General features: G+C 44.6%; 1 protein-coding gene across 5 annotated transcripts in view; it reads right to left on the bottom strand.

Moving 5' to 3' along the window:
- The window catches only part of LOC148034324 (uncharacterized), a 154327-nt gene that overhangs the window by 58774 nt on the left and 68556 nt on the right, over positions 1 to 26997 (bottom strand). For 2 of the 5 annotated variants that reach the window (XM_087679277.1, XM_087679276.1), the window contains exons 3-7: positions 21714 to 22086; positions 21349 to 21607; positions 20559 to 21265; positions 19460 to 20449; positions 645 to 984 (exon numbers count right to left, since the gene is read on the bottom strand). In XM_087679277.1, the coding sequence (XP_087535403.1) occupies positions 645 to 984; positions 19460 to 20449; positions 20559 to 21265; positions 21349 to 21607; positions 21714 to 22086 (2669 nt within the window). Of the gene's footprint in view, positions 1 to 644; positions 985 to 19459; positions 20450 to 20558; positions 21266 to 21348; positions 21608 to 21713; positions 22087 to 22340; positions 22478 to 26997 lie in introns of all 5 variants that reach the window. The other 3 variants (XM_087679279.1, XM_087679281.1, XM_087679280.1) reach the window with 3 other exon arrangements.

Below are 26997 nucleotides of genomic sequence, written 5' to 3'. Positions count from 1 at the left end.
ATAATCTCAATGCAAACATACATGCTAGCCACCTGCTCTTAAGGTAAAGCACTGGTTATCCTCCCTTGAAAGTGGCATGGCCAGCCAGCCTGAGAAATTTCTATTTTCAGGGCTTCTTAGTTCTTCTATTATTGCTTCTAGAATTTCTTGCATCTTTAGCTTAGTGTTTTCCCTAAGCTGTTTTAATAGAGTTCACTTACTCTTTTCTGGGCGAAAGCACTTAGCACAGATTATCATATTCTAATGTATGTCAATTCATGCACTAGACAATGAAGAGGACATGAAAGGAGGTTGTTACTGGGCTTGATCAAGAGAGGTTCACAACAGAACCAATGATCCTCAAATGCACAATCATTAGTTGCATATAACCAATTCTTACTACTAATAAATGCCCTCTGTCCACCTGTGTCGAAATCAATCTATGCTAGCTACAGAAACTTATGCACCTGGGCCCCTCCATGAAAGCCATGTAGGAATTAAACCATTTTGATTAACAAAAGCCAGTTCCTATTCCCAAACTAGTCATGTGACAAAAAACATGGCCCAAACATTTATGCACCATGCAAAAACTGAGAAATTGCCAATATAAGGTAAATATAAATATGCAAGCATCCAGCCAAAAGTTGCTAAGTAAGATGCCCCACCTGCAAGTTCTCCTCTGTTTATGACTGATGTTGCATTACACATGGCAACTTCAAGCCTGTTCTCAATATCTGAAAGAGTATCACAGATGTGCTGAATGTCCACTCCAAGGCTACTTTGCTTCCCAAACAGTTTCTGAGATTCTTCTTCACAGCCTGTGTGATCATTACCTCTCAACATACGCCAAAGTAGAGAATATCTTACAAGACATCCCAACAAAAGTGAAGACGTGGAGATACACAACTCTTTGAAGGGTAATCCTTTACACCCACTCATTTTCATATCTATTGCAACTATCAGCGAGCCACCTTTAGGATCACAGCCCGTCAATTCTTTTCCATTCTGCCATGCAAGTGAAATCACAAACCTTTGAAAACCAGAATATATAGATACAATTGATTTGCAGTTATTATGTGCATGTAATAAGAAACCTGAAAAAGAACTCAATACTGTCAATCAAACTGTAGATTGTATACAATACTAATAACCCTACCAATTTCTTTGAGTCCTACGAATGCTTTTCCAAAATGATAAGCATGTGAACCATGGGGCTTGTGTTCCTAAGGTAATAGAATGTAAATCCATCCCAAGGTTGGCTGCAGCTCCTGTCCATGAACAATCAACTTCTTCAGTCCACAAGCTCTTCTGAATTAGCAGCTGTTGACACTCCAAGATGCCAGGAGAAAACTCGTGATACTATTGAGGGAGGCTAAACAAGATCCCATTCATGTAGTCAAAGACAAAGAAATAGCATACCTTGAAGAGCTACATTGCTGTTTGACTGCCATCTACTTCACCCGAAGGCATGGGAGAGGAGTGATGTTGGCCCCTTGAACTTTGGGGTAGGCCTCCATCAGCCAAGAGGTCAACCATGCTTCTTGTAGAAGTAGGCAACTTGTGGCAATTGACACTAGATTGTGTCCATAGTAAGGTCCCACTTTTGGGTGGCATGAATGTTGAGCTAAAAATGCATTAGCTTCACTTAAACAGCCCCAAAGCATGCTTAATTAATGAATAAACCTTGTTTATTTAAAAAGAAATGTGTTCCTAGAGAGTGCTAGTATCCCATAAGCACAAACCCACTTGGGAGGGCCCAAACTTTCTATAAATAGATATGCTGCCCTCCATTCACCCCTAATATCGTTTTTGCAGGTTTCATGTGTTTTTAGCTTGCTGCCCACAGCCCGTTCGCGGAGGACATTGCAGTCCAAGCTGTCCATTGCAGTCTTCAATCATCTGGCGCTTGTTTCCAGCCCTCCATCATTTTTCTGCCATTTCCAGCCAGGCAACTGCTGCTGTCCGTCATCCAACTATCATACAGCCGGCCACATCAGCATACTGCTGTGTTTGCAGGCCGCAACTGCCACCCTGTAGATTTTCTCTCTCCCCACCTGCGTTTTTAGTCTTTTTCTGTCCTCCTTTCCGTTTTTAGTCATTCTCTGTCCTCCTTTGCGTTTTTAGCCTTTCTCCTCTCCTGCATTGCCATCTACATCAAATCCAACTTCTTTGGCTGTTGCAAGTATTCAACATCCGAAGGCTGCCTTGCTACAATTCGGAATCCATTCGGAGTACGACACACTCTCTAGCTCATTACCCCTGCCCTGATCCTTGAGATACAGGAGTCCAAGGTACAGTATTCATTCATTACATATTGTGTTTGCTACATGAGCATTGTATATTCAATAATCATATCACTTCATTCATTCTCTATGTTCATTGTCGCTGAGTTACCCTAACCCTAACTGTGTTCTTCTATCAGTCTATGCTTTATCGTACGTTGTAATTTGTGTTTCTATGTTAGGGTATTTTCTTCACGTGGTATCAAAGCCAAGTTACGATCATGGGACCTATGGGTTGCTATTGAGCTAAAAATGCATTAGCTTCACTTAAATGCCCCAAAACATGCTTAATTAAAGAAGAAACCTTGTTTATTTAAAAAGAAATGTGTTCCTAGAGTGTGTCTGTATCCCATAAGCACAAGCCCACTTGGGATGGCCCATACTTTCTATAAATAGATATGCCGCCCTCCATTCACCCTAAATCTCGTTTATGCAGGTTTCAGGTGTTTTCAGCTTGCTTCCGGTACCCCGTTTGTGGAGGACATCGCAGTCCAAGCTGTCCATTGCAGTCTTCACTCATTTGGCGCATGTTTCAAGCCCTACATCATTGGAAAATGGCAGCCAGCTATGGAGAGAGAGAGAGACAATGACAACAAGAGAGCGAGCTAAAGCAAAAAGAGAAGAGTGGACTTACTAGAATAAAAGATAGAGTGAAAGTACAACTTATGTTTAGGTCAAGGGTTGACCTAACCAGCCTTCCACCAACTAACTAGAGTTAGGTTTATTTTACTCTAGAGCCTAGTGTCACTACTTTAAGTTTCTAAGACACTAGGTGTACACATCTTACATTGACACTTTAATAAGTATCCACACCAAACAAATTACACTGGGCACTGCCCATAGAATCGGCAAATTCTAACACCCCCCTACATAGCCAATGTGATAAAGTACAAGGATGATCAATCACCAAAGGGTAACAAGTTTAAGGACTTTTGAAAAGCCTCAAACTTCTCACGTGGTAGTGCCTTGGTGAAAATGTTTACAACATTTTTCTGTGTGGATACATACATCAAGCCGATCTCTCTTGCATAGCATCTCTCTCTGACATAATGATAATGCACCTCTATGTGTTTCGTGTGAGCATGAAACATAGGATTTCGTGTTACTGCAATAGCACTCTGACTGTCAGAAAGAATGGGTGTAGGACTCTCCAATGGTAAATGTAGACCAGCCAACAATCTACGCAACCATACACATTCCCCTATTGCCGTGAAGGCTACTCTGTACTCACCCTCACAAGACAAGGTAGCCACTAAAGGTTGTTTTTTACTTAGCCATGAAATGCATGAACGGCCTAGAAAGAAAGAGTGTCCACTAGTAGACTGCCTGGTGTCAGCATCACCAACCCAATATGAATCACTGTAAGCCTGTAAGTGCAAGTCTCTCCCCTAGGAAACAATAATGCATGTGATTGAGTACCTTGCAAATATCTGAAGATCCGCTTAACAACTTGTCAATGTATGGTCTGTGGGCTATGCATATACCTGCTCACCTAAGATACTGCATATCAAATGTCAAGGCGTGTGTTGCAAAGATAAATAAGACAACCAACAGTCTAACTGTAAATTGCAACATCAAATATCTCTTCACCATCATGCATAGACAGCTTTAAGCCTGGCTCCATAGGAGTGCACATAGGTTTGCAAAATTGCATACTAAACCTATGTAACAGCTTATCCACATATTGTGACTGTGACATGATGATACCATGCTGATTTTGGATGAACTAAATCCCCAAATAATAGTGCAGGCAGCACATATCTGACATAGCAAATGCATGTTTTAATTCAGCCTTAAAATCTGCGATTTTTTCTTCTTTAGGTCCAGTGAGCAATATGTCATCTACATAAAGAATGATAATCAACAAGTCCCCCCCCCCATGCTTAATGTATAGAGTGGGAGCTATTGGACTATTTTTGAACCCTTTGCTAGCCAAATAAGTATCAATTTTGGAGTTCCATGCACGAGGAGTCTATTTAAGACCATAAAGAGCTTTATGCAACTTGCATACTGTGTGCTCTTTTCCCTTAACCACAAACCCTGGAGGTTGTGACACATAAACATCCTCATGCAAATCCCCGTTCAAGAATAATGTCTTAATGTCCAACTGATGTACTTTCCAGCCATAATTTGCAGCCATAGGAATCACACATCTCACCGTACTCATACGGGATATAGGAGCAAAAGTTTCTTCATAATCTATGCCCTTCTTCTATGCATAGCCTTTTGCTACCAACCGTGCTTTGTACCTGTCAATTGTACCATCAGCATTGCGTTTGAGTTAAAAAACCCATTTTGTGCCAATGGCCTTCTCGCCAGGTGGTAAATCCACAAGATCCCATGTAGAGTTAGTGGCAATGGAGTCTAGCTCATCCTCCATGGCCTGCATCCAATGTACATCTTGTTGAGCTTCGTCCAAGGAAGTAGGCTTATCATCATCCAATAGTGAGCTCATAAACACATGCTCATCAGAATCATCTACTTCCGTAAAATCAATCAAATGTGTCCCCCCCCCCTACATCAGTTGCTGCATTTCTAGCAGCCCTTCTAGTGCATTGAGGTATAGGAGCATCCATTTTACTCTCCTGGAGAGTTTGTAACAGCCATCTCGGGACTGTTTTGGCTGCATTTACAGCAGCCCTTTCATGCTATACTGCTTCTTCCACTGCATGTGGCAAACCATCATCAATACCCTGCTGTTCGGGAGCATATGGTGCAACAAAAGCTTGCTGTATTAATTCTGTCCTGCCATTTATAGTAGGCACACACTCCAAAGTAAGTGGCAAAAGAACCTCAAAGACATCACCAATGTCATGGGTGGCTGGCATTTGAAACTAATCATGTGAAAATGCAACATTTTCAGCAAATAGGACATCTCTACTGACAAAGACTTTCTTCGTGCGTGGGTCATACAAGTGATAGCCTTTGCTCTCCGAACTGTAGCCAATAAATATGCATTTTACAGCCTTATCATTAAACTTCCCACGAAGCTCTTTCGAAACATGTGCATAGGCTATGCAACCAAACACTCGAAAGTAGTCTACTTTGGGTGTCTTGCCATGCCAAGCTTCAAACGGTGAGATCGACTTCAGTGCCTTAGTGAGTAAGGTGCGAAGTGTCTACACTTTTAAGTCAGTTCCAGCTTCAAGCTTTGCAACAAGATGTTTCAAATGCATGAACGCATCGGATTTTACCTTCAGCCCATACACCAATGTATACCGAGAGTAGTCATCAATGAATGTAACAAAGTACTGATGACCTCCAAGTGCACGTGTCCTCATGGAACAACAAACATCAGAGTGAATAAGCTGCATTTTTCAAACAACACACACTACACCATCCTTTTTGAAGGCAAACCTATGCATCTTGCCCAAAATACATCCCTCACATGCATGAGGAGGTGGAGTCTCCACTAGAGGCAATGCATCTACCCTATGACACCTCTGAAGGATCATCAAACTCCCAAAGCTCATGTGTCCATAGCAGGCATGCCATAGCTCCACATTTTGTATAGAGGGCGAAAGAGTAGTGGTTGCTAAAGCATCATGAGACTGTCTGTCATATGTATCCAACAAAAATAGACCCTTATGTAGGGTGTCGGACAGCCTAAGTGCATAATCCATCTCTCTATCTCTAACAATGTATTTGTCATCCTCAAAGATGGCCTGAAAGCCATGCTTATTAAAAGCAAAGATAGACAACAAGTTCTTTGTAATGCCAAGTACAAACAAGACATCTAGAAGCATGAAATCACAACCATCGGCAGCAGTAATAGTGACTGTCCCAATGCCAATCACATCATCACTGTTGTTCGCACATGTAATACGCTTCCCAGCAAGGGCTGAATGCAAAGAGGTAAACAAACACTTCTTGGAAGTGATGTGCTTTGACGCCCCCAATCAAAATACCATGTTTGCTGCGTTTCAGTGGCATTAAATGCTGAATCAGCCATTGAAGAATCATAACTGCATGTAAGAAATGCATAGCCCTTCTCTACAAAGTTTGCTGAAGTATCATCATCAGTAGATTTACTGGCTGACGTTTCTTGGACAGCCAACAAACCAGAGTTATTTTTCTTCTCTTTGGCCAATCTCTTTCTGCATTCATCGATATACTAACCGGGTTTCTTGCAATAATGGCATTTCCCCTTCTTAGTCTTTTCTATGTCTTGGACAACCTTATTTGATGGCTGTCCAACATCACCCTTTTGCTATTTTTTAACATTTTGCTTGACTTTTCCTTTGCCTTTAAACTTGGAAAGCATAGCCACATCACCTGAACTCAATGCCACATTTTTCCGAGTCTGATCCTCTTGCCAACAAGAGGCCTTCCAACTCCACAAATGTAAGGGGTTGCTTCTCCTCCCCCTCAAACACAACATCAAAGACGTATGGAAACCAAGATATGACTCTGGAAGAGAGTTCAATGAGATGTTTACCAAATCAACATCCTCAATGACCTCATCAACATTGAGTAGTTGCTCATGCAAATCCTATATGTGAGTAAGGTGCTCTGTCATGCTATCACCTTCATCCATGGTCACATTGGCCAACTCCCTACGGAGATAGGATACCTTGCCCTCGTTGCGTGCGGCAAACATACGCTCAAGTATATCCCATGCTGATTTTGAGGTCTTACAAGACCGAATGTGCGGAAGTCCTTCGCCACAAGAAGGTTACAGACCATAAAACTCCACAGTGGGTAGTTTGAGCCATCAAGTTTGTCCTCCTGAGTGAGGACACCAAGGATGTTGCTCTAATCATTATTCCCTTGACGTGCCATGCTGTCAATGATAGACAAAAATCTGCAACAAAAAACTTCAATACTGAAGTATAGAGTATACTCCTCAGAGTACCAAAATCCGCCACAGGATTAAGAAACAAGTACCAAACTGTCACACAAATGCCAAAGTGTGCACAATGCCACCCAAATCAGTACTCAGCTAGTAAATTACAGCACTATACTATTGTACCACACCTGCCTCGAAATGTGTGTCCACAAAAGTACAAAATACAACTTCATGCTAATTCTTACCAAAATTTACTGAATTTTCCCAAAATTCTCTGCCCAATCTGACTGTAACAATAATAAAATGTTGTTGTACTACTTGTTGCTTGCCCTGGAGTGCGTGTCAAGCAAAAGCCCCAAATTAAAGAAATTTGTACTTGCAATTGGAATTTCTGCAGAAATGTCGCCTCGAGATGCGTGTTAGCAGTGAACAGCAGCTGAAATCTGCCTCGTGATGCACGTCGGATCCAAAAAACTGAAAAGCCCCAAAATTTCTGAAGCCAATGTGGAAGAAATTGTATAGTGTCTATGAGTTTGGTAACAAAAATTTGCGCGAAGGGTCTCCAATCGCGCAAAAGCCCCAATTTTTTGGGTAACACGAGCTGAGTTTCGAGAAGAGATAGCTGAAATAGACTGGGAATTCCAAAAATTTTGAGAAACCCCCAAATCTGAAAATTAGGGTTTCTGCACTTTTTAGGGTTTGCAAGACTAGACTAAGAAAATGGCAGATAGAGCTAGAAACAGGCGGACAGAGCTGAAAACAGCAACAGCTCTTCCAAAACAGCAGCTCCTCGGGCTGCGTGCAGGACTTTGTGTGGGATTGCGCGTTGGACTGCATGCCGGGCTGCGCACAGGCTGAAAACAACAGATTTGGAGCAGATGACTGAGCTAGACAGATCTGGAGCAAATGGACAGATTTGGAGCCAATGGCTGAACTGACAGATCTGGAGCAGATGGACAGATCTGGAGTAGACAAGAGACGGCTCAGCTACAGCTCCTCCACTTCAGCAGCACCTCACAGCAGCTGAAAACTATTCCTCGAGCTGAGAACCAAGCTGGCAGCAGTAGGACCATGGGTAGGATGGCACTGGCCGACGGTGGCTGAACAGAATCCGCGCGTGCGAGCTGCTTTGATACCAAATGTTGGAAAATGGCAGCCAGCTATGGAGAGAGAGAGGAGAGACAATGATAGCAAGAGAGCGAGCTGAAGCAAAAAGAGAAGAGTGTACTTGCTAGAATGAAAGATAGAGTGAAAGTACAACTTATGTTTAGGTCAAGGGTTGACCTAACTAGTCTTCCACCAACTAACTAGAGTTAGGTTTATTTTACTTTAGAGACTAGTGTCACTACTTTAAGTTTCTAAGACACTAGGTGTACACACCTTACATTGACACTTTAATAAGTGTCCACACCACACAAATTACATTGGGCGCTGCCCATAGAATCGGCAAATTCTAACATCCATCACATCAGTTATCTGTTGTTTCCAGCCAGGCAACTGGTGTTGTCCATCATCCAACTATCGTACAATCTGCCACGTCAACATACTACTGTGTTTGCAAGTCCCAGCTACTACACAATTTTTTTCTCCCCTCTAGCTGTCGCCATCATCTCCTAAGCCTATCGCTGTTGTTTTCTCTCCTGCAACCTACGTTTGCCATTTTCTCCCTCCTGCAGCCTGTGTTGGCTATTCTCTCTCTTCTCACCTGCATTTTTAGTCTTTCTCTCTCCTCACTTGCGCTTTTAGTATTTCTCTCCTGCATTGCTATCTGCATCAAATCTAGCCTTCCTTGGCTGCATTTACTGGTGTTCGACATCCCGAACTCGTTGCCTTGCTGCAATTTGAGATCCGTTCGGAGTACCACACACACTCCAACTCGTTACCCTTGCCCTGATCCTTGAGATACATGAGCATCTATCTAATGTATCGGCCAACCATGGTGAGTGGCTAGCGCGAGTAATAACCGAAAAGATGTCAACCGCGCAGTAGGTGCGAAGGTCTCTTCATAATCAATACCATGCTTCTATCAAAACCCTTGCACAACAAGGCGAGAGCCTTATACTTGTCTATAGTCCCATCGGCCTTTAGCTTGGTCCTAAAAATCCACTTCATCCTAATGACTTTCTTGTGGCTCGGCCACCAATGTCCAAGTCTCGTTTCGGGCAATACTCTCTAGCTCCTTTACCATGGCCTTTCGCCATTGAGGGTGCTGAAGAGCCTCCTGCCATGTATCCGGCTCAGAATGCGCTATGTAATCAGTTGTAAACAGCGATGCAAATGATACCTAAGGTGCAAGCGGGGCAGATCTTCAAGGTCTCTCTCCGGAGTGGAATCTAATGATAAGATCCCCGAATCTTGGATGGACTGTTGGTACCAGTGAGGTAACGGGTCACAAAGGGGGCCTGGGAGCTGAAGAATCCGCAAGTAGATCAGGAACAAGTAGTAGACCAGGCTCAATAGGCACGATCTCCAATTATGTTAAAGATGGAATCGAATCAGAATCCGAGGTAGAGACTACACTATATCCCTCTCGTCAAAGATGACGTCCCTCTTGACAATCACCTTGTTTGTCCGAGGATTAAACAAACAATAGGCTTTCACTTTAGAGGAATATCTAACAAAGATAAGGAGATCAGCTCGAGGAGTGAGCTTTCCTATTTTATCATCAAGCGTGTGTGAGTATGCACGACATCCAAATACTCCGAAGTGGGATATGACAGGCTGAGAACCAAATAATGCCTCATATGGGGTGTTTCGAGGAAGAGCTGCAGTTGAGCACCATTGAGGATGTACACCGCAGTGTTAACAACCTCAACCCAAAGGTGCTTAGGGAGCTCTACTGCGAACAACATAGAGTGTGTCATTTTCATGACTATCCGGTTCCTACACTCTACGACTCCATACTGAGAGGGGGAGTTGGTAGAGGTGAGGTGGCGAGAGATGCCATGCTATTGTAGAAACTCAGAAAACTTGTGGGAGATGAACTCACCACCACTGTCACTCCTCATGCAACCAACACGACAATCCGTCTAGTTATGAACCAATAGCACCCAAGCAAAGAAATATGTGAAAACATAAACTTATGCTTGAGATAGTATACCCACATGTATCTCGAATGATCATCCACTATCAAAAAAAAGTATAGCATGCCATTCAAGGCAACAGTGGATGTTGGCCCACAAAGATCAACGTGAATCAATCTAAGAGGTGCCTCAACTCTATGTGTAGACTACTGAGGGAATGAAATACGGTATTGCTTCCCGAGCTAACATGCTTTACAAACATCTTGAGCTAGCTTTAGGCGAGGAAGGCCCTCAACCATTTCCACGATGAGACAACTTATAAAGAGAGTCGTAGCCAAGATGCCCTAGATGAAAATGCCAAAGACGCTCATTGTTCGTAGGCTCTCAAGATGTGGCTAAGGCCTAGAAGCTATGGAACACGGAGCCCTCAATTGTTGGCTCGGAAAGAAAATGGATCATGTGGTATAGGCCATTAGGTTGTGCCTCACCACGAGCAATCACTAAACCAATCTAAGAGTCAAGGACCTCGATTGTGATCACTGCAAAGAAAAATGCTCGCCCCAACCGACAAAGCTACTAAACATATAACAAGTTCACCCCAAGCTGAGGGACATGGTATACATTATCCAACGCTAGATCCAGACCTTTGTCAAAAACTAATGCAACCTTGATCTCGGATCTTGACTGAGGAGTTGTTTTCTACGCGGACCCACCCGATTGGAGTGGCTCAAATACGAAAGATCCGCTACAGGAGTCATGTGATGTATAGCTCCACTGTCCACAATCCAAACAAGTGTTGATGTGCTCGACTATGACGAGTGGGCCTTTGCAGTAACCTCGTCCGGAGGCAACTCAGATGTGAACAAGACTCGCATTGGATGTCTCTACGAAGATGGTATGGACCTCTGCCACCAGTCAGTCATCTTAGTCGACAACATTCTCATGAGTGAAGACTGCAATGGACAGCTTGGACTACGATGTTCTCCACGAACCGCGTGTGGGCAGCGAGTTGAAAACACCCGAAACCTGCAAAAACGAGATTAGGGCTGAATGGAGGGCAACATACCTATTTAAAGAAAGTTTGGACCCTCCCAAGTGGGTTTGTGCTTATGGAATACAGACACTCTCTAGGAACACATTTCATTAATTAAGCATGTTTTGGGACTATTTAAGTGAAGCTAGTGCATTTTTAGCTCAACAACGAAGGATGATGTTGAAGTGAAGGTAACTAGGGTAAAGGGGCCAATAGATTGTCATCTAACAATCCTCCATTATAAAAAAAATTCCAAGTGAGCTACATAAATGTTTTTTAATGGTCAAACTATTTATATTATATAGAGCTCAAAGAAAAAATATTGGGATATTTTGATATTTTTATCAAGTAGCCTTAGTTACAAATAAAAGGTTCATAAAAGAGGAACTGTGAGGGGTCAATAGAGTAACACTCGAGGATGCATTGCTTTAGGGTTTTTAAAAAACTAAAATATAAAAAATTTTACGAGGCTCAATTGTTTGACTTAAGTTAAGCTCATTTATAATTTTAAAAAATTCATATTATATAGTTAAGTGGTTAAAAAAGCCACATCTTTCTTGTAAAATTGTCACTCAATTGGGATGGGAGGGCTACTTTATTGGCCCCTTTACCCTAGTCTTGTGGCATCACTGAATGTCCATCATGCATTCATGCCATTACTAGAGCAATGCAACCCCATCCTTGTCCAACAACCGCAACATAGGCCGCTCCATCTGGCTTTTGATGGTCTCCTCTACCAACTTCGTTGACCATACACAAAAGGGCTTGGTTTGAGTGGAGAAATAGTAGGGCCCATTAGAGCAAGCACAAACACAAGCCTTCCTATCCTTCATGTGTGAGTTACAACAATCTCATCTCCAAAGAAAGAGGAAACTGGCTAGGATCTATGAACCAAAGAACTCCTAAGGCAGTAGCTTAATGTCATGGGGAGGTAAAGCCATGGAGGCTCCCTGACATCGCGTCGCGTTGCTGCCCCCCACGTCTTCGATTGAACTGCTGCCGCACCAGTTCCCCCCGCCTGTGCTAGTCCCCCCCACGCCAGTCCTCCTCCCTCCCGTTCGACAACCCTCCCCCCCCCCCCCCCCCCCGTTTCGACTGTTCTCCTCCCTCTCGTTTGCCAGTCCTCCCCTCCACGTTCGCAAATCCTCACCCCCGCCCTACAGCCGCCTACCCGCCTTGCGTCCACTACCTGCCCTGCGCCCCCCCCCTACCGCACCCGCCCTAGGATCGCTTGCGCTCCACCTTTTCCTCCCTGGCCACCCGCTACCCCCACCCCCCCGCACGCTCCCTCGTCTTGAGGCCCAGCCAAGCAGTCACACCACTATTTGGAAAACAACAAATTTTCCCTCCCCCCCTCCTCGCCATCAACTCCCCCTCCCCCACTTCTAGTTGCTCCCTCCCCATGCATGAACTCCCTCCCCCCCCCCCCCCCCCAGTAGCACAACAACATGATAAGCAAGTTCCCAGCAGGGACATGCAATGAAAACCTCTGGTCAAACTCCAGCGCATTCTGTGAGTGCTTCCCAGTCAAACACCTTGCGCATCATCCTCTCTGAGGAACAGCTCTTGGTTGTCCCTGCCACAGAGTTGGAGTTGAAAGAAACAACGATCTTTGGTCAAGTCATAGGACACTCCCCATCAAGGGCCTAGCTGCGGGATTGGCTCCACTCCACACTGCACATTGGCACAACGCAAATCATGGAGGCAATCCTCATGGGCCGAGGGATCTTCATGGTTCGACTCACCTTTGCGGATATAGCTCGTGACTTAGTGGATAGCTCGCCCTATGCCTCCACAAAGGAGGTCATCTACATGGTTCTCTGGTATAGGGGCTTCATAGTGGAGACATTTGCACTCCACAACAGATTTCTCAGACACCCAATCACCTTACTATTCCTCGGACTAGCGGTAGAGTACCGCCAGTTAGTGGAGGACTTTGGACGGCTCTTCGACACAATTCTTCCTGCCTCCTTCACGGATGCAGTGACAGCTGCAGGAGTCCTAAAGGTACGAGTAGCTATGAAAGACAAAGAGAGTATACCAAAGTTCTTGGAGATTGAGGCAGGAGGTCGCTCCTTTAGGCAGTAGGTCACGGTGACTAGGCAACCAGAGCAGTGCCTGCACTGCCACGACTTTGGGCATCAGGCAGCAAATTGTACGCGTTTCGGAGCCAAGGTGACTCCACCGACAGGCCTACAGGTGGACGCTAATGGCTTCACACCGGTCCAAAGACGAGAGAAAGGGAGGCGGGGGGTGGGGTGGGTGGTGCCGCAACTGGCTCCTCAAACGTAGCCTCGACAACAAGGAGCTTGCTCGCCCCCTCGGCAAAGCACCCCCTTGCCCCCTCTCCCCCCCCCCCCCCCCAACCCGGCAAGACCGCAATCCCCCAAAGCCACCACCCGCACCACACACTATCTCACCTAAGATCCCACAACCCCCACATCCAGCCCCCCCAACCTCCCAGGCTCCCCCCACTAACCCTGGCCCACAACCCCCCCTTTCCAGGGCCACCAACCCCCACACCCAACCCGTACCTCCAACCATCCCTCGATCCTCTTTCCCCCCACCACCTCCCCTGCCAAGCACCCCCTTGATCCGCACACGGTTCAGGTGATCCCCCCCAAACCCACCCGCCCTCCTCCCACAGGAGGTGATGAGCCACACACGCCTACATCCTCCTCGCACCAGCAATATTTCCCCTCCCACACAGCCACCAGCTCATCTTTCCCTCCCACCCGTCACACTTTCCCGAGACAGGCACAGCTGTTGCCACAGGAGTTCTTTCACAGTGGCCCATAGTCCTACCTGAGAGTTGCAGAGCGCGGAGAGTTCCCACTACCTCTAGAGGTGGAAATCTTCGTGGTTCGGAAGTCAAAGAGGTAGCAAAATGCCCATCATAAATGAGTTGAGTTTTACTCAATTCTCTTCCGATTTGCTTGAATCCTTAAAAGGGAAATGCCAAGTTGATCCGGCATATTCCAACATATGGGAAGTATTGAAAATGGGGATCCAAATGTAAGGGCCTCCACTGAAGAAGGAACATCTAAGGATGTTCAACAAGAACATGGAGTATCAAGGGTTGCTCAAATGGCATTCAAGTGGAAGAATTTTACCATTGATAATGGTTATGTACTCTACAAGGGTAGGGTATGTGTCCCGAAAGATGAAAAAATAAGGCGCCAAATACTTTTGAGTATCATGATACCCCTAGTGCGAGACATCCAAGAGTTCATAAGACTTATAGTCTTATTAAAAGGTAGTTCTATTGGCCTGGAATGAATAAGGACGTTCTTGACTATGTGGTCAAAGTGCCAAGTTAAGTGCCAAGTTAATAAAGCTGAAAGATTGAAAACGGGAGGACTTCTCCATCCATTAGAGATTCCTTTAGGAAAATGGGAGAGTATCTCCATGGACTTTATTGTTGGATTACCCAAGACTCAGATGGGGCCACAACTCTGTGTGGGTGATTGTGGATAGGTTAACCAAAATGGCTAGGTTTATTCCAACTTCAACTGATGTTAAAACACCAGAATTGGCTAGATTGTTCATAGAGAACATATACCGATTGTATGGCCATCTGGCAAATATAGTTTTTGATCGGGATAGAAAATTTGATTGTTAATTTTGGCGTGCTGTATTTAGAAAGTTGGATACTAAACTTAGCATGAGCACGGCGGAGCACCCACAAGCTGATGGGCAAACTGAAAGGGTTAACCAAATCCTTGAAGATATGTAAGTAAAAGAAAAACTAATTGAGAAGAATATTTACCGATAGCAAAGTTTGCATATAATAGCGTCAAACAATCTTCCACTGGATATAGTCCATTTATGCTAATGTATGGGTTTCAGCCCAAAGCTCCTCATGCAGTAGGACTGCATAAGGAAAAGGTTCAGTCAGCAAAAGACTTTTTTGGAGCATATGAATAATATGTTAAAATTTGCTCAAGAAAATATTAAGAAAGCTCAAGGCCGAGCTAGAGCTTATGCAAATTCTCACCGAAGAGACATCTCCTTTGAAGAAGGGAAATTGGTCTATCTTAAAGTGCTAGGACAAACTAAAACCATGAAAACGAGACGATGTCCAAAGCTTTCACCCAGGTATTGTGGCCCTTTCACAATACTTAACAGGATGGGGCAACAAGCCTACAAGCTCCAACTACCTACTAGTAGTAAAACACATCCAGTTTTCCATGTAAGCAAATTGAGAAAGAAGCTAGGTGATATGGATAATCTAGTCTTAAATTATAAGATTGAGGAGCTATTCAGTGACCTATCTATTCCACATGAATCAAAAATAATTTTAAATGTTCGTAATAGACGAACAAGGCATACTATTTATCAAGAATGTCTGGTAAAATGGAGAGATTGTTCAAAAGAAAGCTCAATATGGGAGCGAGTAAGAAAGATTTCCCAAGTATCGTTTTCAAGGACAAAACCGATTCTTAAGGGGGAGAAAGTGTTACATTAATGAACATAACTTATGGGGAAACAACACGAGAGATGACCGTCCGGGAGCCTTGGGCGCCCGTACCGGGTTCAGGGGGCTTAGGAATGAAAGTGGGAACAAGGCAATTAGTGAGTTATAAATTAGCATAACTCATGAGAAATCGACGGTTGGTAGGATGCTAGTCACGCACGGTTCCTGAATCTTCCTTAGCGTGGCTGGGAGGTGAATCGAGACTCTTGTGCTTCCTTACTCAGGGCGACTACAAACATATGGGCATATGTAAGTAAAAGGAAAACTAATTGGGAAGAATATTTACCGATAGCAAAGTTTGCATATAATAGCGCCAAACACTCTTCCACTGGATATAGTCCATTTATGCTAATGTATGGGTTTCAGCCTAGAGCTCCTCATGCAGTAGGACTGCATAAGAAAAAGGTTCAATCAGCAAAAGACTTTTTGGAGCATATGAATAATATGTTAAAATTTGCTCAAGAAAATATTAAGAAAGCTCAAGACCGAGCTAGAGCTTATGCAAATTCTCACCGAAGAGACATCTCCTTTGAAGAAGGGAAATTGGTCTATCTTAAAGTGCTAGGACAAACTAAAACCATGAAGACGAGACGATGTCCAAAGCTTTCACCCAGGTATTGTGGCCCTTTCACAATACTTAACACGGTGGGGAAACAGGCCTACAAGCTCCAACTACCTACTAGTAGTAAAACACACATCCAGTTTTCCATGTAAGCAAATTGAGAAAGAAGCTGGGTGATATGGATAATCTAGTCTTAAATGATAAGATTGAGGAGCTATTCAGTGACCTATCTATTCCATATGAATCAAAAATAATTTTAAATGTTCGTAATAGACGAACAAGGCATACTATTTATCAAGAATGTCTGGTAAAATGGAGAGATTGATCAAAAGAAAGCTCAACATGGGAGCGAGTAAGAAAGGTTTCCCAAGTATCGTTTTCGAGGACAAAACCGATTCTTAAGGGGGAGGAAGTGTTACATTAATGAACATAACTTATGGGGAAACAACACGAGAGATGACTGTCCGGGGGCCTTGGGCGCCCGTACCGGGTTCGGGGGGCTTAGGAATGAAAGTGGGAACAAGGCAATTAGTGAGTTATAAATTAGTATAACTCATGAGAAATCGACGGCTGGCAGGACGCTAGTCACGCACGGTTCCTGAATCTTCCTTAGCGTGGCTGGGAGGTGAATCGAGACTCTTGTGCTTCCTTACTCAGGGCGACTACAAACATAGAGCTCAGCAACACAACATAAGCGTTGTAGACAGCAACCTCTGGAAAACCCAAAGCACTACCTTTGGGCATGTGAGGCGGCACAGCTCGCGTAGAGAGGAGCATGCGACATCCTTCGCCGTATAGCACCCAACCTTGAATGTATCTCATGGGGAGCTTTCTGCTAGCAGGCGGTCAGCCATGGCTATCACCTTCTATGTGAGGCCAGGATGTAGGACACGATATTCATTATCGAGGCAGGGTCGTGCACAATGGTCAGTTTAGAGAATCTACCCATCTACCAAGTACTGGAGCCCACAGCAGACTGCTCTGAGGTATGGAAGATCATAGGGAGTCTTACTGGTTGGCATGTCTCGAAGGCGCGATGTCAAGAGGCTTTCGGCAGAGAGAGACTTTCAATACAAGCGACCTTAGTAGAGTTTTGAACCTCCATCATCCACTCCCTCCGCGGCCGATGGGATCAGGTGCAGGGCGAGTCCAAGGCTCGTCAGAAGCTCCGATGTCATTTCATGCGCACTTGGGGGAGCCACGACCTGTTTTTCGTGATGCAGGCAAGCAGCCCTAGATGGCGATACACACCCCCTCCATGGCTTCTTGTCCCCATCCCCCCCAAACCACCTTGAGAGGCTTGTATACATGATGTACTTGTGACTTTCATCAGTTCCAACTAGTCTGTTGAGCATGAGCACTCCGTTGTAATCAGTTTTTTTTTTAGTAATATAATCAGCCACATTTTACTTTTTTTTTTTTAATGTCATAGGGAGACCCCTTGGTTGCTAAAGAAGAACAATTGATTAGCAAGTTAGGGCCATTGGTGCATTGTTGTCATCTAGGTGAGACTGATGGCATGTGCTTCACCACATCTCTAGCTGGGGAAATTAGGTACATCAATGCCTAGCCCGAGGGTGGGGGATTTTGGGTGTCACTTTTGTTCAGATGTCAAGATACAATGTGGGTTCCCCTATTTGCCTATTGAGGGACCTTCCCTTGCCTTTGCCCCTACCCTAATGGTGTTGGACTCCAATGAATGCTTTGTCAGCAATCATAGGGGTGGGCTTTGGCTACCCAGAAGTGTGTTGTTAGGCTGAGTGGTCTTTCACGCTTTCACCCAAAGAGCACACAATCAGTGCTCTAGTGCTAAAGAAGATATTGGATAGCCAACTAGGGCCACTAGGACATTGTTGCAATCTAGGTGAGGCTGGTGGTTTATGCTCCTATGCATCTCTAATCAAGGGGAAATTAGGTATAGCAAGGGCCACAAAAAGGGGGGGCAAAAGTAGATGGCAGGCTCAAGGGGAGGAGGAGGGGAAGGTCTTAGGTGCTAGAGGACTAGGCATCCACCTATGGGGGAAGACGTTGAATTGCAGTGTGGGTTCCACCCTCTACTTGTTGAGAGACTTTCCCTTGCCTTTGCCACTACCCTAAGGCTGGTAAACTTGGATGAATCCCTCATCATTAATCATAGGGGTAGGCTCCAGCTAATGAGAAGTGTGTCATCCATCTTGATGGGCCTTCAGCTTTGCTTGAGTGGCCTTACATCCAAATTGTGAACATTCAATGGGTTGGTAACCAAAATCACGGTATATAAGACATTGGTCCAATTCACTTGTAACAATAACCCACTTATCGAAATAGTGTCACCTACTACAATTTCCAAAGCTGAAAGTATCATCCTGGCAGTTTTGACCACCACTCAAACCTTCAACACCCTATGATTAACTCCAATAATCAGCTTGAGGATCTTGCCCAGCTGGCACATTTGGAGCTTTGATGTTGTGATATTGAGCCTTGTGCTAGCCTGAGTTCAGAGTCTTCTAAAGCCCATTGTGTTACCAAAGTATACATAAGTTGCATATACATGATAGGATGTATAATGGGCCTTAGTTTGAGTACAACAATGTCCTCCAAAGGTGCACAAATCAGGAAAAGCTTGCTTTTTAACAGCCCACTCTACCACTGAGGATGAGAGTCAATGCAACATATTGGCAAGGAAAGAGTACTCGCATAATTTGAAGTGATGCCTCTCAATGCCCATGTTTGGTCGTACAATCCAAACACTTGTCATCTTCAAACAAATATGCTGTTCTTAATGACCATAGCAAACGCAAACATCCTTTTTATGATCTTTGTACTCTAGTAACTAGAGAACTAGCATCATAATCGGTCTCTAGCAAGGGTAACTTGGCCTATTCGAACCACTAAATCATTCACCTACCCATCTGCTTTAATCAGCCTTGCTTATCTGTTTATTTGCACTATATTATGTCACATGCAGTAGCCCACCTTGTGTGCATGGTGAACTGGATTACAAAAAGAGATGTTGGTACCAAGGTACAAGGATAGCACTTAGCATCCTCAGGTTAATAGCACTTAACATCCTCAGGTTACTTTTATGAGGTCACACGCAGCCTGAATCCAGCATTGACTTTCAATCAATACATGGTTGAGACTAGCTGGGTACTCTTTGACAGTGTTAGCATAAGCAATGACCTTATCTCTGTTGAAGCTTAGCTTTGGATTCAGTTGTCACTATATTCAACCTCTTTCTTTCACATTAACTTAGCCTAAAAATACTTAATTGTCCTAAGACAGAGCAGAGCAGAACATTGCAAAGTTCATTTGACATAGAGAAACAAACTTACCTTTGAAAGAGTACAACGTTCTATCAAGTCTTCCAGACTGAATTCTCTCCACTTTTCCACAGCATTCAATGCTTGCCAAGCCAAACAGTTAACTTCTCTTGCACAAGGTAACTGAACTTTCGCTGAGAAAGCTCCCAGAAGATTATGCAATAAACCTTCTGCCTCATAAGGACCAAGCATAGATAACGAAAGCCCTGGCCTGAGGTCAAAAAGATGCCATGGCTTTTGCTGGGTTTTCAGAAAGCACAGGACATCCACTTGATACCTTGCAAGAAGTAAACTGACAGCACCAGGAAAGGTTCTCAAATTGGTGGTATCATTAGCATTACACTTTCGCAGATTCTGCAGTTGTAGTTTCTTTTTTGATATATCCATGAAAGTTTCAACGCTACCATCAGGAGACTCCTTCAAAAGCTCATCATGAATTTTGTGAATGTGGCAGATAAAGATAGAAACATTAAAGGGTCTCCACCATTTCTCAGACGACATTGTATTGAAACATAATGTGCATTTTGCACCAGGTGCCAAACCATAACCTTCATTTATAATACTTGAGAAAAACACTTGACTAATTTTTTCACTTTCATCTAGGCTAGATGTGCATAGAAGCAAGGTCCAATAAGGTGATAGTGGACAATGGGATTGGTTGGACAGGGTGACTTCAAAACTCAACTCGAAATCCTGTGCAGAAGGCTGGCCAACATAGGGATTGGAAAAAAGTTTAGAGTTTGCAGGATGACCTGCTACCTGCTCTGACGGTGCTCTGGATACACAAGGGATGACTTTGAGGTTACACTGCAGCACCTTAACAGAAGGATCCCCCCATGTTTCATTTGGAGCACGCAAGTACTGCTTATTTCTGCTGCAGATAATATCATAACACAATCTTAAAGCAGAAGCCAATTCATGCAGTGCCAGGTTAATGGACTTGATGTTGCCTTGAAGAGCTTTTGTGTAGTCTCCTACTGTAGCAATCTCATCTACCAACACCTACAAACGTTTTTTTATCACTTCATAAGGTAAGATCCAACTTTTAACAGACTCCTGACACAAAAATGAACAAATAACTGTGTAAAAAAGAAGTTGCCAATCTGGATACCTTAATATGATCCTCTGTTTTCTGCAATCCACACTTCCAACTCCTGGAACAATCCTTGATGGCACAACTGTCAGTTACTCCTGTTGGAAACTGTCCAAAAACTTCAAGTGCTAAAAGACGCCCTCTGGATGTAAGAGCAACCAGAGGTCTTTTCTTCATGGTGGAAACAAAGGGGCCTTTTCCAACAAGAGAGATGATAACATCACCTATGGGCATATTTTGGCAGGTCAAACTTTGTTTGAGAGAGCCTCCATGTTTGCCTGTTGTATACAGATCTGGAGCAAAATTGCATCCATCAAGCTTCAGAGAAGAACTCTCAACATCATCAAAGAGTTTGGCATGGCAAAAGTTGGATGCAGTGCAGAAGTAAAGGTCATTAGATCCCACCATCACTGGTGAAAGAATCGGTCCTCGAAGTTTCCAATCACGAATAATAAACCCAGCTTTCAGATCGATTTGAAACAACCTTGAAAATAAAGATGTGGAATTCTGATTTAGAAATAAACTTTCCTTAGGCTGATCCTTTGGTACAGTGACTGCAACTATCCGGCCATGGCAGCTGATAACAAGTAATACATCAGTACCTCCATGGTATGGAACTGCAGCCAAATCTGATATAGGCTCTTCAAGGTCACAAAAGACTATTGGTGAGCATATCTGATTTGATTTATCCAATGGAAAGACGTGTACGTGTCCAGCAGTATCCCCTGAGAAAGCAAGTGTGTGTAATGAAAAGCTTTGCGATCTCTTCTCATAAAATCAAGATGTGAACAAAGATATAGCAAACAACCTTGAAACAACAAATGCCTTGATTTTATAATGTCTAACCCTTTGGTGATGGCTTTGAAAAATAGTTGTGATAGCAAAGCACCTCCCCAAAGAGCTGTATTCTCACATCCCATACTTGCAAAGAGCACACAAGTAGGCTGCTGACTTTTCATCAGAGTTTCAAGATCACTTGAAGACCCCTGAGCTGCAGCCAAGAAAGAACTACATGGCTGATTACTCTTGACTAGAATGGGCCATCCTGAAGTTGAGATAATCGCAATCTGAACAAGAATCAAGTCTCAAAGAGATTTTATTCTCTCATTTGAGGCAATGTCACAAGTCATCAAACATTAACAAACACAGATATGCTGACGTCAAATTTCATACCAAGTTATCTGGTCCAAATGCAGCAAGGACAGCACCAGGAACTTTTCCAATCAAAGCTTCAGGCTGCACCTGTTTCACCCGCAGGAATCCAGATCTATTTACAAAAGCACGTATTCTTAAGGGCTTACACTGTGCATCTGTGCTGTTTGAGCAGCCAAGTGGTAGTTCCAATCTCAGATCACTCCTCCCAGCAGTGTGCAGTTCAATATCCTTGTATATATCACAGTCCTCAAAAAGGTCCCACACATTGTCTTGATTTTCTGGTAGTGTTCCCAATGAATCTGGCACAACAGCCCTCATCAACAAAGACATGTCCCTTGATCCACTCTTTGTCGACGCCTTTAAATGCTTCTGTTTTAACCTTTTGGCAGGCCTATAGGACAGCAGAGACAGGATTAGAAATAACCATCAAAGACACTCATCATACAAAGAGAAGGCTGTTTCTGCAGCAGCTCCTATTCTTTTGTTTCTCTTTCTTGTTCCAAGATAATTCAGCTTGCTTGAAAAATCCCAATAAAAGGATGTTAATGTGAGAGTGCGCAACGGAAGTAGGAACACAAACACAGAGAGAGAGAGAGAGAGAGAGAGAGAGAGCGCAGAAAATGAAGGAAGAAATACTGCACTGACTGAAATGAATGCTGGATACAAAGCTGTGGACTGATCAGTCCCTGCACACAGCCCGGAGCGTCAGTGGGGGCACCAGATCGGGCTGGAAAGATGGCAGCACCAATGTCGGAGAGGAGAGGGAGCAGTGTGTCCTGGATCTGCAAGAAGAAGTGAGTGAGAATGACTAGGGGGGCTGCCATACATAGCCCCCAATCTCCAAATCTGGTCGACCTGCTGGAGACAGCCCAAAAACTGGCCGAATGCCAAAGAAATGGGCTAACTGAATAGGAAATGCCCTAATTGGGCAAACTGCCACCCAAAAAAGAAATGTACACTAAAATAGCAATACCCTAGACTGACAGAGCTCCTCTATCTCCTGCCAGACTCTGACAAGAGCTCACAACCATGAGATGACAGACTGACATACAAAATAGGGCAGGCTAACAGTCAATATGCTGTTATCTGACATAAAGCTGACTTGTCCTTACCACAACACCAATAACAATTTTGTTCCATCTCTATCATTTAGTCATAAAAATTTAATCAAGAACAACTATCCAGGAAACAAAAGACCTCAAGCAGGAGAAACCTGTTCTATGGAGAAAATCAACCATCTAGCATTCTTGAGTCTCTTAAGCAATGGTTTTGTTTCTTTGAACCTTCCATCTTCGACTGAGCACTGAGAAAAAATGCCAAGATGCAACAAGAAAAATATAGAAAAAAAACAGAATTACATGCCCCACCAGCCACCTGTGGCATTATCCTCTCAAGCATAAGGGGGGGATGGCGAAAATCAGATGGGCACCAAGTAGTGCAATGTAATCTGACTGTGCTCCTCTGTTGAAAAAGAACCAGATGCAAATATCATGCAAAAAATCCTATCAACAAATAACTGCTGCATCAAATGAGCCTTATAGCCTTTCCAGTGTGTATACAAGATCCGCCAGAAATATTTGTTGCACAGTATCTGCTGGTGGGGTGATTCCCTTGTACACAAGGGGAAGAAGGGGAAACTCAGATGGGCACAAAGTAGTGCCATGTAATCTGACTGTAGTCCCCTGGAAAGAGAACCAGATGCACATCCATAAAAGCCCATTGGCAAGAACCTGCTACACCAAATCATCCTTATAGCCCCATGAGATGTGTGCATACGATAAGGGAGAAAGATAGGTTGCATGGTATCCACTGGCGGCTGGTGGTATGGGCTGATGGTCAAAGAATACCTCACATTGAGCTGTCTATATATGCCACCTAATGCAACCCTATAATTCCCGATTTCTGGAAGGGCTAATAACAGGAGTCTGCTGCACATGGAAATTCTGGTGTAGGGAAACAAGTGAGTATATGCAAAGAAGGCATAGCTCGAATCCACACAAGCCAAGAAGCTACTCTCAACAGCAAGATGCAACAATATGAAGTACACAAAAACAGACCTTAACACATGGAGCCAAATCTACTGAGCATGCAAGGCCATAGAAATGGGCCAGTATTTCAGCCAGTGCTCCACAAAGTTGACACTAACTGGGATGAACCCAACTGACACCTGAAGTTCTGCAAAAGGTCTCTATCAATGTTACAAAAGCCCTGATGTTATCCTCATCCCCATTCAAGCGCATTTTGGCAGATCTACATCAACGCTACAAAAGCCTTAACATTGCCTCGTCCGGGAACTCCATAAAACTATGTGGTGGTGTTAGGTGGCAAGAGTTGAATTTCAATTCAGGCTGCAAGATGTTCTCTTCTAACTGTATTGAGGATAGTTCAGCCAGATGTATATTGAATACTTGTCTGTCACTTCCATGGCTGATAGTCCATGTAGTATGACAAGCATTCACTCACATCTTCGTTGCTCCATATTGATAATTTGGTATTCATTATGCAATTGCCAAATGAAGGTGGAAATTTTGTACAAGAGGCCTGGTCTACTTTTGAAGTCCCACCTTAGACCTGCCATGTTCCAGCTTTTACCTTCAGCTGAAAAGGTGATACCTTCGCCATGCCTTGTTTGGAACTCTCTTGGTTTCACTTTCCTCACATAATTTGCAAGCCCACTATTCTTGGGTACACTTGCTGCTGGCCCTACACATATTGCACGATATAGAGGTAGCCATACCTCCCTCTTCATATGAGCCTCAAAGAATCTAGTTGGGATTCTTGTCACCTTTCATGCTCCCATGGAAACCTTCCCCTAGGACCCAACCTGCACACAAGACATGACACAAGCCATACCCATAGCAAAGAACATAAAGGGAATGGGCATCAAACTTGCCTCCTAGCCATAGAGCTAAATGGGCTCAACCCTTCAGGAGCTAACAGCAAATCAAGTCACGACCACATCCCAAGAGCTAGTGTCCCATACCACCAGCCCACAATATCCCAATGTGCAATTGTGTCACCCAACAGGTCAAGAGTGCAAGAGCAGCAATCACACAATAATGTGCACAATAATGCCTTGAGTCCAAAAAATAGGATTCAAGTACCCTAACCCTAAAGTGCCCCTAGTGCATTCACACTAGGTCACTTTATAACCACTATGACCAATCATACTAGCACCCATCCAAATTTCCAAGGATGGTAATACCTATTGTGGCCACAAAGGCCATCATTACAAAGACTGCTAAAAGAGTATGGATGATGACGCCACCCTTTAGATTCTTAGGCTCACAACCATGGCCAAGCATTGAATGAGGAGCCTGAGGAGGGGCTCAAGGTGGAGCTTGTGGTGGATGACCTCATGGACCTAGTTACAACTACTAGCAGCCAGCCCCTTCAAATACATCTCCAAAGCATGCCTAGCATGTCATTGAAGGTGATTCTTCTCCTTTTTACAACTACATGCCCTTTCTAGGCCTCATGCATCTCCAAATAATAATGGTGCTACCCACCATATGTGCAAACATCACTCATGGTTCGAATAGATTCATTCTTCTCATGGAAAGATAGATCTAGTAGGCACAAGTGATATTCCTTTGGGGGCATTTGATGGCCATATCACATATCTTCAAGATGTATTTTATGTTTCTCACATGACAATAAATTTGCTTTCTATGCATCAGCTTGCTGCCATGGCAAGGCCTTTTATTTGATCATGATACCATCAAGATAATTGATTTCCATCAAGAACAATCACCACCAAATGTGTGCAAGGAGGAAGTTTTTCTTTGGGGGTGGAGGTGGGGGGCCTTTAGGCTATTCATATTCCAAGATGCAAGGTGTAAGCTCATGGGGAAACTTGTGATTGACCGAACAGGCATCTGTTCAGTGTGGAGGCTGCTGATGAAGAGGAGCTATGAGGCATGCAGGTATGCTTTGCCGCCGGTTTGAACAGTGAACTCCAATCGCCCGTGGTGGCCCTCGACGAGACCATAGGGGTGATAGAAGTTCCAGGTGGTACTATCAATGCATCTATCAGCCATGCTGAGAGTCGAGACTCTGTGCACTAGTAGAAATGGGCCGCTTGTGCCAGGGGCCACTCGATCACATCCCTCGGAGCTCTCCACTATGGAGGGGCTCGAAAGATAATGCTCAGGTGAGGAACCTCCGCACCAATCCACCAGTTAATATCCATCATGCAACCAGGCCACTGTTGTGCAAACAATGCTAGTCCTTCTCCCATCCACTGGGGGGTGTAGTCCGCCACCTGACTCTTCAACTCTTCCTCTATCTGTGTCCTCGTCCACTCCCCTGAGTGAGAGGACTGAAGAAAAAAGACGTAGTTTGGTCCTTCCGGTGGTGCTAGTAGATGGACCTTGCCCCTCCTTGACTTACGAACCACAAAGATCCCCACCTCTAGAGGTAGTGGGAACTCTCCGCGCTCCGCAACTCTCAAGTAGGACCATGGGCCACTGCGGAAGAACTCTTGTGGCAACAGGTGTGCCTATCTCGGAAAAGTGTGACGGGCGGCAGGGATGGATGAGCTGGTGGTTGTATGTGAGGGGAAGGACTGCTGGTGCGAAGAGGATGTAGGCGTGTGTGGCTCATCATCTCTTGTGAGAGGGGGGGGTGGGTCTAGGGGGGAGCGCCTGAACCAAGTGCGGATGAGGGGGGGTGCTCGGTACGGGGGGTGGTGAGGGGGAGGATGATCGAGGAATGGTGGGATGGACGGAGGTACATGGCCGAGCGGGGGGGGTGTGGGGGGAAGGGGGTAAGGGCATATTGGTGGCCCTGGAAATGGGGGGTTGTGGGGACTCAAGAGAGGTAGTCTATGACGCGCGTGGTGGATATGGGGGGCTGCGGTCCTGCCGGGCAAGGGGGGGCTGTGGAGTGCTCTGCCGAGGGGGCGTCGCACGCCCACCTGCTCCCTACTGCCGAGGCTGGGTCTAAGACACTGGCTACGCCCCCACTGCCGTCTCCCTCTCTATCGTCTCTGGACCCGTGTGAAGCCCTCACGTCCACCTGCGGGCGTGTCGGCAGAGCCACTTGGCTTCGAAACACGTGCAACCAGCTACCCGATGCCCAAAGTCGTGGCAGTGCAAGCACTACCCTGGCTGCCCCGTCACAATGACCTGCTGCCTAAAGGAGTGCCCGCCCGTCTCAATCTCTAGGAACTATGGATTATTCTTGACCTCTTTCACTGCCACCCGTACCTTTGGGACTCTTGCAGCTGTCACTACATCCGCGAAGGACGCGGGAAGGATAGTGCCGAAGAGCCGTCCAAAGTCTTCCACCAACTAGCAAT

The sequence above is a fragment of the Lygodium microphyllum genome, chromosome 6 (genome assembly GCF_053477565.2).
Source record: "Lygodium microphyllum isolate KBCC chromosome 6, Lygodium_microphyllum_v1.1.10, whole genome shotgun sequence".
Taxonomy (NCBI): domain Eukaryota; kingdom Viridiplantae; phylum Streptophyta; class Polypodiopsida; order Schizaeales; family Lygodiaceae; genus Lygodium; species Lygodium microphyllum.
This window is presented reverse-complemented; position numbering and strand designations above follow the sequence as displayed.